The sequence below is a fragment of the Leuresthes tenuis genome, unplaced genomic scaffold, assembly GCF_036924035.1.
Source record: "Leuresthes tenuis unplaced genomic scaffold, fLeuTen1.0.hap1 SCAF_12, whole genome shotgun sequence".
Classification (NCBI taxonomy): Eukaryota; Metazoa; Chordata; class Actinopteri; order Atheriniformes; family Atherinopsidae; genus Leuresthes; species Leuresthes tenuis.
In genome coordinates, this window is record NW_027325366.1 from 23,470,143 (window position 1) to 23,486,584 (window position 16,442).

The 16,442-nt window shown below is 40.6% G+C and overlaps 2 protein-coding genes across 2 annotated transcripts in view; one reads left to right on the forward strand and one right to left on the reverse strand.

Annotated features, from left to right (window-relative positions):
* The window catches only part of snx4 (sorting nexin 4), a 289,781-nt gene that overhangs the window by 104,387 nt on the left and 168,952 nt on the right, over positions 1-16,442 (reverse strand). The gene's annotated exons all lie outside the window — the stretch shown is intronic.
* Positions 690-12,102, forward strand: sona (SON DNA and RNA binding protein a). The gene is made up of 11 exons (XM_072397192.1): positions 690-858; positions 3,124-3,217; positions 3,573-3,780; positions 4,121-4,197; positions 4,793-6,628; positions 6,841-6,968; positions 7,032-7,234; positions 7,498-8,027; positions 8,173-8,651; positions 8,778-8,870; positions 10,228-12,102. The coding sequence occupies exons 2-10, from the start codon at positions 3,190-3,192 to the stop codon at positions 8,850-8,852; spliced, it is 3,564 nt and encodes a 1,187-aa protein (XP_072253293.1). The 5' UTR covers positions 690-858; positions 3,124-3,189; the 3' UTR covers positions 8,853-8,870; positions 10,228-12,102.

Sequence of the window (16,442 nt, forward strand, 5' to 3'; positions counted from 1 at the left end):
TCTGCAAGGTTTCTTTTGTCCATATACCCTTTAAAGTCTTGTCTTGAACTTTCCTCCATTTAGATGAATCTGTTTAGATTATATGTCCACAATATTTGAGGATTCATCCAGCTGCTTCTGTCATCAGTCAGAGTCATGCTATTCTTGGCTATCATGAGCAAATGTTTCTTTCTTGACTGTGTTGTGGAGTGTGCTCTTTTTTTCTCAGAATGGATTTATTTCAACCAAGAGAATTGACCAAGTAGAAATAGCAGGTTTAATTTCATTGCATTCATTTGACTTTGATTGCATGTTGTGGTCTCATGATGACAAATAATAGATGGCTCGCTGAAAAGCAACTCCAGAGCCTTTAGATGTTAAGGACATGAAATTAAATGAAAATTTAAAAAAATTTATTTACCCCAAAGGGAAATTGTATAAAATAATAGAATATAAATATGAAAAATATGTATTTATATTTAAAGAATTAAAGAATAAACCACACCTATCCATGCTACTGTACAACAGGCAATTTTTCAATTACAAAAAAAAGAATGTTAAACATGTTAAATTGTAATCCTTAAAATGTTAATATAAAGAAGATTAAGTCAAAAGTTTGCACTTTTCTGGGATTCTCCGTGATTTTCTATTTTGATGTGTTTGCTACAAAGAAGCCTGAAGTTGTCAAGGAAACAGTGACGCCGCCATTCAAACCGCGCAGCATGGCATGTTGGGATACCTTTCTCCATCATGGCGGATCAGAGAGTGGGCTAGCGACAACGGTTAGCATATTCAACGACTGCTTGGTTTCGCGCAATTCAGCACCGCAGCTATCTGGCGTTTTCTTCTCAGGAACCGCAGCTATCTAACAAAAATTGGGTAATTATGTGTTAAAGAGTAAACTGATGTGATTTGCCAGCGAATGTATTTCGCTGGCACAAGTAGCAGCTAAATGATTTAGCAAAGTAACCAGCCAGTTGAGTACGAGCTGACTAGCGGTGATGTCTGAGCTGGTTGTGAATTGCCTTACAGGCCACAGCATGTAAGCTGCCTATTTGACTATTATGGTCTATACGTTGTCCAATTAGTTAGCTGTATATGGGAGAGCTTAAAATATGTGCATCTTTGTAATAATTCAAACACACCTGACTTGGCTAAATCCAACTGCTGCTGTTTGTGGTTGAATGTTACCCATGGTGAAGCAGGCCAGGTCAGCGTTATCTAACGTGTTTACGATTTGACGTTGTGTTGAACGTCTTTTTAATTTAAGTTGGCTATTAATGTAGCGTTTGCTCAACGCGTACACGCCTTTAATTTGGTGTAATTTTGCAAGACACAATGAGTCGGGAGCTGATTGCTAAATTAGCCAGCTTCACGCATTTGAAATTTAAAATATGTTGGGAACCGTACCTCAACGAGGTTAGCTTTAGCATTTATTCACTAGGTAATGGCCATTAAATTTATTGTCTATTTTTTTGCGGAGTATGCATTTTAATTTAACTCCCTTATTTTTCTTTGTTTCTTTCTTTGTTTTTGCAAACTTTCTTTCGGATGACCACATTGAAGCGTGTAGATTGTTTCCGCACAGAAAAGCTGCACGCGATAAGAGGAAGTGTGTGGCTTCCTTGCTAGCGGGTTTGAACAGCGGCGCTCCTCACGTTTTCTTCATTCCTGTGGGTTATGATATAACTTTACCTATTGTGTAGGACGACTGCTTTCTTCTGTCAAGCGTATGTTACACTAAAATGCCTTTCTTTAACTTGCTGTAGACGAGCAAAACTAAAACATTTGAGACATTTTCAGTGAGCGTATGGCTAACATCGAAATTACGAATAAGTTGTCAGATCGCACTTTGAAATATCTCTTTGTATATGCTGTTTGTGACTGAATGAAGAACCTCTGTCATGAATTTATGCCACGTATATTTTTGTATGCCCAAAATCATTACTATAATGGCTTATACTTAATGCTGCAAGACGATTGCAATCACTGGGTACATATATCATCCAGTATTTTTTAAAGGCAACTGTATTAGTAGCTTCAGATGTTGGCGGTCTGTTGCACTTAAAAAAATGGAGAATTTGTTTTCTTTTAAGACTGCACTTTTCACTGCACCTCGTTTGTATTTTAACTGTCCTGGAAACCTAGTTAAAAGTCTAATTTACTAGCTAAGTCACTGACCATGACAGTTACTTTGTTGGGTTTCTGGTAGGTCAGAAATTAAATGGCATTAGTTGAGTTTTCTACTGACATCAGTATTAATCTATCTACTTATGAAAATGGTGCTGATTATACTGATGGTACAAGGTTTGCTCCACCATTTTCAATATTCTGTCTTTACTTTCCGCTCATTAGATCAGCTCTAATTCTGAATTGTGTATATTTTTGGTGTTGTTTAAATTGGTCTTTGTACATTAGTAAACATATGTGAATAAATCGGGTGAACAGAACGGCAGTGTAATGCAAATGACTTGGAGAAAATCCACCTTCTTGTAGATTTGTCATCTTCCGTTTTTAACTGGCTTTATCTTTTAGGTGTGCAGTGATGTCAAGCACTTATAGTTATACTAGGAGATGTCGCCCATATTAACACACAATAACAATAAAACATTTCTATTTATTTGAACAGACAATAGATTAATCGTTCATTAATATACACTAAATAAATGAATGGCAATCAAATCAAGTCCCATAAATATTTTACCTTGCCTAATGTGTTCCTATGTTGGTATCCATACTTGCACGTAGTTTAGGGGGAATGTTGGTAGATCTTGATGTAAGCAACTTGGAGCTTCTTAGATTTTTACCGTGAGTTACTTTTACAGCTCAGAGATCTTCTTGCTATTTTTACGAGTTTCAAGTCAGATTTTAGTTTTGGACTGATATTCTGTGTACGTGTTTCATCCAGTATTTTTAAGGTTCGTAAGGATACCTGTAACTCAGATTTGGTTCCCTCCATGTGGTGAAATGCCTTTGGGCAAATCTCTGAAACCTAGTCCCAATGGCAGGCTAGCATGTTTGTGTGGCAGTTCTTCTGCTTTAGGTGCGAGAATATGTGAAATGTTGAACGTGAAACCCATAATAAAATGCTTTGCAGAAACATATTGTACATTTAAGTGATGTTACCCTTGTTTTCCTCCACAGCATTGATTGATACAGAAGCACACCAGTGAGATTAAGAGCGTTTTACAGAATTGCAGCAACATCAAAATGGAAAGTGCATTGGGCATTCCTTCAGGTACCAATTCATTTTTTACCTGTTCTGTTTAGTTTCTTTTACTGCTGCTTCCTAGAAGATTTCAGGGTTATCTACCTAACTGCTATATCTTGATGGGATGTTTCTTAACACTGCTTGCGCATAAATTTTGTGGACTGAAAATCTTGTCATTTCAATTGAACAAAGTCCCATGCTAATGACAACTTAAGAGTTTGTGTGCCTCTGGTGTTACTGTTTTTGTTGCCATGTCCATGATGTGAACCATCCAGGCTTAGCAGCCAGTGCATTTCCAGCCCAAATTCCTGACAATTTGCGCTTGGTTTTGCAAGATGGTTGCTGATGGTTCATGAATAAGAAATACTGTTTTCCTGTGCAGGTGAGGATGAAGCACCAGAGAAAGATGACGTGAATGCCAAGGAAGGTATTGAACCGCCACACAAGAAAAACAAGAAGCACAGAAAACACAAGAGCAAGAAAAAGAAGAGGAGAAGGAAAGGCGAGAAGGAGAGCAGTTCAGAATCTGGTGCGGAGTCAGATGTGGAGCCCCCGCCTCCACAGAGACCAGTCAGGACCACTAGAGCCAGGTTAGGAAAACTAAACATTTAGTCAGTCAAAAATGGAAATAAAATGCCAAGTCTGAACTACATATGCAGTTTTCAGTGATTGGATAAATGGTCAACTCCTCATATTCTATTTAATTCAGCACAAGTTTCTTTTAATTGTGATCCCATATTCTCACCGTCCCAGGTTTTGAACAAAAGCTACAACCTAACATTAATCTCAGTGCTATGTTAGTTTTGTTCTTTTGGCGTCAGAATTAGTTAAAATAAAATTTTCCATCATTGGCATGGAAGATAATCTGAGCAAAGTGAAGCCTGTAGACATGATATTAGAAAAAAAAAAAAGTTCTTCTCTTCTTTTTAGTGCCAGACTGGCAGCAGCTGCTGGAGCTGGAGAACATGCCGGGCTGAAAGAGGACGGCAAGAAGGATGCGATTACAGGTATAGCAAACAAAATCATAATAAGAATTTTCTTCCAAAGTAAATGATAAATACCAAAAATTATTAGGGCTGGGCACATTAAATCGTTATATTTGCGTTAACTAATGAATTCATTACCGCAGACAATTATTTGTCTCCCATTAACGCAGTTTTTATTATTTATTTTTATTGTAAATGTCTGTTGCTCGTTGGCTTTTATTTTGAAACGATCCATCGTTAGCGAGCCTAGTATGTTGCTTACTGCTGCAGCCCTCACACGAAACAGTCTGAAAAGAAAAGAATGGCGGACGAAGCGGGCTAAACAAACTGGTTTTGGAACTTTTACATAGCCATTTTCATTTCAAAGTTCTTCCAGACGGCACAGTCGACAGAGCCTACAACGTTGAATTGTCTTATCACCGCAGTACTTTGATCATATGACTGTAGAGTTCCAATAAAAGTGCGATATATGCTACTTTTGAATTCATTATTGGATTTTGCTTATAACAATGCGATTAATCGCAGGAAATCATGCGATTAAGGAATTTAATATTTGCCCAGCTCTAAAGGTTATATACCATGTTTGTTTTTTTTTAACCATGGATACTTTTTTCAGATCGTGTGGATACGGAGGTAGAGACAAAATCCAAAAAACATAAAAGACAAGCTGCTAAAAAGAAGAAAAAAAAGAAAAAGAAAGATGAAAAGAAATCCCCATCTCGCTCTCCATCTGAAAGTAGCTCAGCATCAGGTTCTGAGTCTGAAGGTGAAGGAGGTAAAGTGGCAAGTGATGGTAAATATTCTCCAGCTGCTGCCTCTGACCTCCAAGAACCAGTATCCAGGCTTGTTCCAAAAGGCAAACGAGGGGAGGATAAAGAAGCTCCTATCATCATGCAGAAACCTGAATTGCTTGGAGTAAAGGAAGAAGAGATGACTGATATGGATGTGACCTCCAGTGGAGGGAAGTGTGGTAGCACCAATGAACCACAAAAGGATATGAGACCACCTTCTGCAGACGAGGATGAGGTGATGCAGACCGAAACAGTTAAGGTTAAGACAGAAGGAAGTCACGGAAATGGTATGATCAGCCATACCCAGGAATTGCCTGACATCATCCCAAAACAGGAAGGTGCCAACCCAAGAGAAGACCCAGGTCTGAAAGACCAGACCAATTCAGTTCAATGGGAAAAGGTGAAGGAGCATGATTCATCCAGGTCTCCATCCCCTCCAAGGGGCGTAGAAGTAGAAGTAAACGTAAACAAGTCAGAATCAAGCGCAAGCCGGTCACCATCGCCTGGTCTCAGCAGGCAGCAGTCCGCTGGTCAAGAAACAGAATTTGTGAAGGAAAGGTCTAGAACCCATTCCAGGTCAACCTCAAAGGGAAGACTTTCTTCAACTCCTCTAAAGTCTCGACAGCGGTCCCACTCCAAGTCACGCTCTGTGTCACCTAAATCCAAGAGAAAATCATTCTCTTCCTCCCACAAGTCTCCTAAAAGAGCAAGCCATCGGTCTCGATCTACCTCTCTCTCTGTCACGCCCAAGAAAAAGGTGTCAAAGTCTCCAAGGAAGTCCAAGTCTCCTAAGCGGCGTAGGAGTTCCTTGTCTGTTTCACCCAAACGACGCAGGAGTTCTCCTTCTCCTAAAAGAAGGGTGTCACGATCTCCTAAACGTGGCGGGCGCAGATCTCCTTCCCTGTCGCGATCTCCAAGGAGACGAAGAAGGTCGGGGTCACGTTCCCGTGCAGGCGCAAGGCGTTCCAGGACCCGCTCACCTAGGCGAGGTGGAGCAGTTGGCAGACGGTCACTGTCACGTTCTGTGACTAGACCTCGGCACTCCCACTCTAGATCTAGACGCCCTGTTGGTCGCTCCAGATCACGGTCACCTGCAAGGCGTGCAGGAGGCAGGCGCTCGAGGAGTCGGTCCTTATCTAGACGCCGAAGGTCACCCCTCCCCAGATCCCGACGCTCTCGATCTCGTTCACTCCGCAGGAACAGACGTACTCGATCACGGTCCATTGTTGTGCTTAAGCGCAATCGTCGCTCCAGATCCAGGAGCCACCGCAAATCCAGAACCCCTCCCTCCCGACGACTATCTAAATCGCGGTCACCAGTGAGAAAGCGTTCTCGTTCCCCAGCAAGACGAAATCGTTCCCCGCCAAGGTCAGGCAAACGATCCAAGTCGCGCTCATTGTCACGACGACAACGGTCACCACCACCAGTCAAGAGGTCAAAATCCCCCAGGAAGAGTGGAAGAAGGTCCAAGTCTAAATCTCCTTCTGTAGAGTTGAACAGGTCCAGGTCCGAATCAAGCGATGACAGTTCATCCTCTGCCAGGTCAGTTTCTTACACCCCTGTTAAGGAGAAGAAGTCGTCTCCCCCTCCAACCACAGAGAAATTGATTGGAGTAAAAGCAGCTGAAGAAAATGGAGGAACTGAAAGCTTAGTTACAGCAGGTGAGAACCTCTTCATTTCTGGGTAAATTAAGATAACTCAGCTTTGTTTTCAAAACATCTTTATCAGCACACTTAACAAGAGTTTTTACTCATGTTGATTTTGGAAATCACTGGAGTTCAATGCCTTGATTCACTGGATATATTTAAGTGTTTTATCCCCCCAGAAAATCCACATTTGACAATGTGTTATTTAATATGCATGCACTTTGCAGGTGATTGGAAACCAGTGCCGTCAGCACCCGAGATAAGTCCCCAAGGTGGATGCTCCACAGAAAAACTGCAGGATCAGCCTGTTAACTTTAAGAGCCAGTCCAGATCTCCCTCCCAGGATCAAGGCACAGGCCCAGATGGCCCAGATGGCCCAGATGGCCCAGATGGCCCAGATGGCCCAGATGGCCCAGATGGCCCAGATGGTTCAGATGGCTCAGAAAGGTCAGATGTAGAAGAATCTCCAGTCAAAACGGTGTCTGAAAGCCAGAGAAGCTCCTCAGGTTCTGCATCACCGGAGCTACCGAAGAAACAGCTGTCCAAGTCACGCTCACCTACCGATTGCAGGAAACTTTCTCGTTCAACGTCCAAGTCTACATCCAGAAGAAAGTTGTCCAGGTTTGTGTTGATGTTCATATAACTGTCATTCAAGATGTGTCAAGTCCTCCAAATTTTTCAAAGGCGTTGGATGTCAAGTTACCTTATTAAATGGAGACACGAAAGACGCTCAGCAAATGTTAACATCATATAACATTATTAGATATAAATAAAATGGGTTAAAGCCACCACAAATGTTTGAGGACCCCTGCCTCTCTGCTTGTTTTTTATAACTGCTTCATATTGGGCTACTGTTAATCAGTTCTATTATTCACCTTCCTCAGGTCCAAGTCTCCAGTGAGGAAAAGAGAATCTGTCTCTCCATCAGAAAAGAAGAAACGGCGATCCAAATCTCGGAGTCCCGCCCGACGGCGGAGGTCACGGTCACGCTCTGCCACGCGCCATAAGCGTTCTTGGTCCAAGTCACGAACCAGAAACCGACGATCCAAGTCTCGCTCTCAAGCTCGCAAGAGACGATCTCGCTCCCGTTCAGCAAATGCTCGAGGAAGGAGGAGGTCCAAGTCTGCTGACAGGAGTAAGCGATCCAAGAGCCGCTCCACAGGTCGGAGGAAAAGGTCCAGATCAGTAGACCGAAGCAGGCGATCTCGGTCTCGTTCCTCAGATCGTAGACGCAGGTCAAGGTCGCGAGGTCGAGGGAGGCGCCCGGTATTTCGCAGTCGTTCGTTTGACAGGAGGGACAGGTGGAAGCGGGAACCAAGCCACTCACCAGTTCTTATTCTACGTAAACAGCGCCGCTCAGGGTCCCGAACACGACGCAGCACTAGCAAGACGCCTCCAAGGCTCACTGATCTGGGTAAAGCAATTGCATTGTAACCAAAGATATGTATGGATCTTGATGCAACAATTTTACGTGGTTTGAGAGTTAATCTTGCCATACTAACTTACTGTCTGTTGCATTACCCTTCACTCTGTCTCTCTTTCACCTCTTCTCTCCTCAGATAAAGACCAGTTACTTGAGATAGCAAAGGCTAATGCTGCTGCCATGTGCGCTAAGGCTGGGGTTCCCATTCCAGAGAATCTTCGGCCAAAAGCCATTCTCCAGCTCCCTCTGCCCACTCCATCTCCTGCCCCCATCTCCTTACCTTTACCTTTACCTCTTCCAATGGGCATGGGGATGCCGAATATGTCCAACATGGGTCCAATGGGGTTACCCAATATTCCAGGAATGCCCACTATGTCAAATATGACCATGAGTGCAGCTGTGGCAAGTATGACAGCAGCCACTATGACGGCTGCCTTGACCAACATGGGTGCCCTGGCGGCTATGCCTCCCCTTGCCCCACTCCCTACAATTACTAACAAGCCTCCCCCGTGCCTTGCCCCTCCAACACCATCTCTTAACCTCGACCACATTGAAGAAGCAAAGAGGAAGGTCACTCAGCAGGCCAATATACATACCATCAAGGAGCTCACTGAGGTAAATGTGTATGTTTTTAGGGAGGGGGAAATGTGTGACTGTACAAATAGTTACAAGATGTATGTAGTATTTATGTATATAGTTCCTTACAAAATAACTGATTTGTTTTTTTCTCTGTTTTGATAGAAGTGTAAGATGATTGCAAATAGCAAAGAGGAGATGGCTGTTGCTAAACCACATGTTTCAGATGATGAAAACTGAAACCACCAAGTCCTAGAGGTAAAATCTTCCATCTTTTTCCTCTGTCCATTTTACTCCTTTTCAACCGGCACATACCGCCGTTAAGAATAATGATTTGGCTATTGGCCAATGGTCAATACCAATTGTTTTTTGTCATTTTTTTCTTCTTCCTAAAATGAAACTAAACTGAAAGTGAACTCATGAAATATGCATTCTAAAAAAAAAATAGAAGAACAGTTGGTGTTTCTGCCCATCTTTGCATGAGCGTGTATTAACCAACCTTTATTATCACCTTACACATGAGAAAGTGAAATCTTTAAATGAAAAGTAATTGCTTTAAAAGTTTTTGTTGAGAAATAAATGAGAAAGATGAATCGTCTACTATGAAATTAAGCTCCCATTTGTTGGATATCTTCTGAATCTGCAGCTGCTGGTTAATCCCGTCAGATTGCCCACTGCCATCGGTTTATGTCATCGGTCAACAAGCTAAAACGATTGTCCGATACCCACGTCAGGCCGATATATCTGTGCATCCCCAGTTTTAATTGCTCTTTGCAACACAGACAAGCGTTTCCAAACCCTGACCAGTATTTATGAATGGCACCGCAAACAAGATTTCTACATTTCAAGCAGGATCTGTAATCACCAGCAAATGATATTAAAGCACCCAACAATGTTTTAAAAAGAAAAAAGGGGGACTGTGAATGCTGCTCTATGACACACATTGGTTGTTTTGACAGATGTGACGTGTGATATTGAAACATTAACCAGCAAGGGAACTAAATGAACAATGAGCTTGTGCTCTTTAGCTACTGCTTCGACTTCACATCCATGTTGCAGCTCAGTTTTTCCCCTCTGTTGCCCTGTAACTTTTGTTTGTCTGGTTGGTCTCCATCAGCCTGCCCCCAGCCGCTGTTACATGAGCTTGTTTGCTTTGGCCCAGTGAAGAGTTGGTGCTGCTGTGGCACCAGTTCGTCTGTGCTGATGCGAAACCTTTCTTGGTTGAAACAGAAAGAACCGGTTCTAAGTTAGCCTTCAAATCGGATAAACGAATAAAACATGTTGGCAAAAAATAAATAAAAAAACAAACAAAAAAACCCCATCATAGTTTTTATTTTTCATGAAGTCTAAAATCTACATTTTATTTAGTCCTGCATGTCTTGGTAGTTCTGAAGGGGTCAATACTGTAGTGAAATAACTATTTCTTAAAACTTCTCAGACTCATCTGATTTCTTTTTATTCTTCATTTCTGCCAATGTATTGGCTAAATTGACTATTATTATTTGCCTTGTGGCAGATGCGTCCTGTGTAAGCCACAAATGGTGATATATTTTTTTTTTTTTTTTTGTGTGTGTCATTAAATTTTTGACATGCTCTCCATCTTTTCTGCACACAGCTACTCCCTTCAAAGGACTGGAGGAAAAAGTATTTCCTTACAGAAGGACTTACTTTCCCACAGTTCCCTCTTTAAGCCCGACGACTTCAGAGTAGAGGCACACACTGGTTGTCGCAGCCACATCACCGGCGGCAGCCACTGCTCCACTCTGCTCCCCAGTTTGTTTCCTGTTTGTATGAGAGCGAGAGACTTTTTACCTGTGATACCACTGAGAAAACTGGACACACTGAGGTGTGCGCAGTTGTGTGACTGTACAGTGAGCATAATGTGTGTGTGTGTGTGTGTGTGTGTGTGTATATAAAATGACTTTCACCACCATCCCCTCAGTGCTGCTGTTCACGTCAACAGACAGTTATAAAGACTGAAGAGGAAACAAACCAAACTAAGTAGTGGTGCGAGTGTTTTTGTACAAGTTCTAAGTTTCTCTAAATTTATTTTACCTTTATGCTTTCCCAAGGATTGTGTTAAGTGGAGACTGCTTACTTGTTCTTCTGTAATCCCCTTAGTTATCTGTAGTCCCTGGTTTTATGTACAAATAATGCAGATGAAGGTAGAGATAGTAAATCCTCACGTGTCATAATTGCTCAAATTAGGATCTTCAGCGTAAATGAAGCAGGATGCAAGACCTGATTATTTAAAGGAACAGGACATTTGAATATTTTGACAGCAAAATAAGAACTAAAACAAATAATTCAGTGAGCACTACCCTGGGTGTGAGTTGATTGCCTTTCATTTTGTAGCACCAAGCTGCTCTTTGACACTGATCTGGTTGTTCATCTGGTTCCTTTTTGGATGTTTTGCTCTATATTTCATTGGACAACTTTGAGAGTTTCAACACCAATCGCATCATTTGAGATGCACAGAAAGAGTACTTTTTGGCATTTTCAAGGAATTGCAGAGATTATATTTTGAAATGGAAGACATTGCTCATTGATGGGTGTTTTCTGATATCCTGAATTATCACATCTCTCAGCTGCATAGATCCCTCTAAGTTACATGAACCAAGCTCACGAATGAGCTCAAGTTATATAGAAATCTTGAGTTTTTCCCAAGCTGAGGAAATGCAGTCGGACATTTCCTTGAGACTCTTGTAAGTTAGGTGATTATTAGGTATATAGAAAGGTTTTTTTCTTTAGAACTATAGTTTCAGAATACACTTTACAGAAAAGGTAGCCATTGTTTTTTTTGTTGACACTTTTAAAACCTTAATTTCATTTTTTTTTCTTTGCATTAGACAGTTTGTGTCTTTGTCTCGAGATTCTACTTTTGAAGAAAGAACAATATGTTCATCACACGTACACATCTTGCAGTACTGTATTCAGGTGGCAAATAGGAGAGAAGAGAATGTCTGCTGACGTGCAAACACGAAACGCCTAACAAGCCCGTTTCATTTAACCCACAAATCTAATATCTGCTCTTCCTGGATATTCTGGTATCTGTATTTTGTGGGTACTGGGTTAAATGCATTTGTCTTGCTGGCTCAGTGAAGAACAAAGACATACTTGGTGCTTTTGAGAAAACTAAGGGACACGTTCTTTCTGATTTTTAAATTAATTTACAATTCTTTTCATTGATAGGAGAGGGGAATAAATGTGACTCCATCTCACTTTTCCATTCTCCCATGCCCAGGGTTATTAAACTGTAAAGATTACCTTTGAAGGCTTTGTCAAACTTTAATTATCCTTGCTCTGTACAACTGTTATAACTGTTGAAATGATTCTCTGAGGTAAGCTTCAGCTATTTTAATGACAGGAAAATATGAAAATGCATTTTAGGATTTCTTTTTTTTTTTCTCCGCTTTGGTCATTTGAACACGACATTGCTTGCTTTGTACATAAATGTGTTGATGATTATTAAAAACCTCAACAATCTGTATACATTGGTATCCTCTTGTGCTGTGTTACTGTTGCCAATTTTATTGTAGCTTTTATAAGTTTAACATTAGGATTTCGTCTGCATTACATATCTAATAATGATGTAACTGTAGTTTTTTTAATTTTTTGACAGCAATGTAAATCTCAAAAACTAAAAGCCTGACGTTCTTCTATGAGTACAGGCTTAAAGTGAAGCGTTTTGATTGGAAGGTTCTCGTCTTTAGGTTTAGACATGGTAGCTTTTTAATGAGCGGAACCTTGATTTCATGGTGTTCGTAGAGCATTTAACAATAATCAAACTCTTTCTTGAAACCATCATGCACAATTTATTCCTTTAAAGCTTAAATATAAGTTGTGCACGAGCTATTAAAGCCTCAAATCTCCCGGAGTTGAGAATCAGCACTTTTATGTTGTGCTGTGGTGTTGTGTCCGTTCCAGCACTGAAATGCATTGTGGTGGAAACAAAAAGCCCCCAGTTCAGACTTTGTGTGGTGGGCTGCTAAAATTATTTCCCTCTGAAAATTGATTTAATTGTTACCTTATTCTGGGAGCAATAAATTATGTTTGATATCTTTGCAGCTAGGCTGCACCAGGCTGTCTAAGTGGAACAAATTGGCTATTTTTATGGCTTTAACTTCATTTAGGGATCGGAGAAGATTTGAGAGGAATTTATCAGTACATAATGATATGTTAATTGTTATCAGTATGATTATTTTAAAGCTACAACTTAAAAATGCTCAGCAGGCCATTCAATCCTGTGCTACCACCTAGTGGTGTTAAAGAATTTGACAGGGTAAAAAGGAGACTTGTGTCATACATTGATTCCTCTTGGGTGAGAGGCGGCGTACACCCTGGAGGTCGCCAGTCCATCACAGGGCCACACGGAGGCAAACAACCATTCACACTCACTTCACCTGACATGCATGTTTTTGGGTAGTGGGAGGATGCCAGAAAACCCAGAGAGAACATGTCAAAGGCTGGGATTCGAACCTGGAACCTTCTTGCTTTGAGGCAACGGTGCTAACCACCAATACAGAATAAGTTTCCAGCATATGTTCAACTATGTCCAATTCATGTTGCAGTGTTTAAGCTGAAAATATTCAAATTTCTTATACCAAAGCCACACGATAACAAACATTTTTACTAAGATAATTTCTTTTTCATAAGAATTGGTCTTTGGGTTTTCCAAACAGCAAAGACTAATTTTGGTATGAACAGTTACTGATTACTGCCCATGTTGTTTAACACTGCAATCAAACACTGCTGGGTGTGAACGGGCTCATATCTTGAATGTTAAATGACGTTGCAGTGGTGAGGGGCTTCATCCCTGCTGTGATGTATTTTGTCTGTGCAAAAGATAATGAAATTGTCTGAAATGGGCGCATGTTGCCATGTGATGAGTGCTTTAATATTCAGCAAATGGTTTTGCATTTAGATAAGCTGTAGTTATAAATCTCTCCTGTAAGTGGTGCACTTTCTCTTTGTTTCCTCTGCAATTTCTGTATGCAGGCAGACTTCCATTTAGAAATGTGATATCTGTTCAGTGAAATGTGTAGTTTTGAACTCCTGTGATCCCTCTAATTCAAAGCTATAGAGATTGTGTGGGAACTGTGAGTTAAATAGGTTAGAGGATTTGGCACATTTGGTCTTCTGTTTTATGTTTTGCCGTCTGTTTGACAAAGATGTTGAATGAAAATGAATAACTCAGGCCTGTCTTCGTGAGGAAAGTATTTAATCTTTGGATTTGATGTCAGCATTGGATAAAAGGCTAAAAACAGGCCATTTTTGCCCTAATCGTCATCATTATGACTGTCGGAAATGATTAGCTTTAGACTGGTAACTTCCATCTTCTTACACTGAGGTCTAGTTTTGTTGGTTTGTTTTATTGGTGACTTACATGTTGAGGCAAATTCTACTGGTGAAACTTTGGATACTTTTGATAGAGCCTTTAAAAAAGCCAGGAAAATGTTTCCTAATCTTTATCTTAATATCGGCCTCTATATTTAAGGATTACATGAACACCATCGGTACAGAACTGATCTTGAATGAGGCCCTCCTCGGTGTCTTTATTTTTCTGTATCCATTTTGTGAGAACAGCCAACATCACATACAAAATGGTGATAATGAGAACTTTCTAATTATGTTTAATTTGATTTAATTGGCAGTTTCTACAGAAAAAAAGAACAAATTATGTGAACATCTTTACCACCCACAGTGGAACACCTTTCTGAGCAACAGTCTGAAGAAAAAAAAACATTTATTCACTGTCTAAAGGCAAAGGATTATGTTCTTATTTCCCATTTGCTTCTTGGAGGAGCATCAGAAAGCCTTCTTATTTGACCTTATCCCTCATTTACACGGTATTCCAGCCTTCTCTTGGTAGATGTTTTATATGGAAATAACAAAATACAACCCTACTGGGATGCTGTGTAAACTGTAAATGAAAAAGAATGTAATGATTTAACTGAAAATAACACAGTGACTAATCAAATGTTAGAACTGCAAAATTTTTTAAAAGTGTCATACTCGTTTGGACTTTGAAACCAGATGTTTCAAGAAAAGGCTGAACAAGTTATGTATTCACATGAACACCTCAGAGCTAAGTTCTCTGGCAACAGGTCAGCAACAAGCATCTCAGAGAGGCTGGAAGAGTCCGTGAGTGAGCCCAGAAGTCAAGATGAACTGGGGTAAACCACACTGTGTAGGTAAATATCTTATTCAAAAAGACTTCAGACAGAAATTGCAAAGGATTATCAACAGTTTGGATTTTATTAATGGTCATTTTAATGAGTCAAACCACACTCCAAGAAAAGAGGGTTGACAATAGAAAGAACTGTGATTCCTAACCTTCCTCCACTTTGAAAGGGAATACGTTTGTATTCTTTATATACCTGCGACTCACATATATTTTCAAAAACAGCTAAAATAACTTGTCTATGTTTACCTGTTTCCAAACTTAAATCGACCTGACTCTATAATCCAGATACAAATAGTATTTTTTTTAAGACCAGAGCTTATTGAAGATGGAAAGAGATGAAGGGGAAAACTGTTTTACAGTCTGACGCATCAAATTTTAAAATTCTGATGTTGTGTTCTTGTGATCTGAAGAAGAGAGGGACCAGAGAGGGTCTATTTTTCCTTATTTAAGGTCCCTTACCTTCCTAAATTTCTTTTGCAAAGTCTTTCAAATAAGAAGGAAAAACAACAGCGACAAACACCACACCTACTTAGAGATGCAAAGCCAGTATTTTACTTTTCACCTTTAGCCTCCGGTGTTGTTTTCTCAATTACTATGTAAGGGCGGGGGTTAGTAATCTCAGTCAGCTGCAATCTCCAAAAGAACAAGTCTGTTTAGATATTCCAGACCAATTATACTCATTTAATTTGTGGACTGTAATTACATTAATCAGTCAGTGTCTGCATGTGCACTTGTTTACACACACACACACACACACACACACACACACACACACACACAGCACTGACGTCTGCATGGATGTGCATGTGGGCTGCATTCTGAGCAGCCAGTGAGTCATTGGATTTTGCAGATCAATGGCTGACAGTCGATAGATGGCTGAGTGCTTTGCAACGACCACCCCGTCCAAACACTCTACCCGTTTTGTGAAGCAGCCAGGAAAGGAGGTCAGATACACAGATTTCCACACACAACCCCCCCTCCTCTCCATTTTCAGAATCCTGTTTGCTATCATAAAATTGCTTCACAGTCCACCCATACACACGCGCACACAGGATAAGCTGATGTATTCAGCCCTTGGTGGAGCTCTGGATCAGAGTGGGAGTTGTTTCACTACAATGTGAGGCAGACTAACGAAGACAACAGAGACAGCCAAGACAAAAAGGAGAAAAGAGGATTTCAGAGAAAAGAAGAGGCTTGACGAGATAAAAGCTGACGAGAGCGAAGAGAGAAAAGAGGAAAAAACTGAGAACAAAAGAGAACATAAGATGCCTAATTTTACTGAGAGGGATTTGACACAGAGTCAAAAACAGGAGCAAGGGAGCTGTGTGTGGAATGCCGAGGGTCCACGAACTGGACAGACAAGTAAAATAAAGGCTGTGACTTTGGTTGATTTGGTCAATTGATTGTATTGTCAAACCTGAAGGTGTGTGCGCATTTCAGCTGAAGACCACGTGCCTCTGTCCTCGACAAGACAGAATCACATCTTCACAACACTGTACGAAATCGGACTCTAACAATAACACATAAATATGTTGGTATACATGTTGCATGCATGTGTGAATATTTCAGGAGGGCACTAGAAGAGAGTAACCATAGTTCTTGATTTATGGATGAGTGAATTTAAGCCAGTTTAAACTTTCATT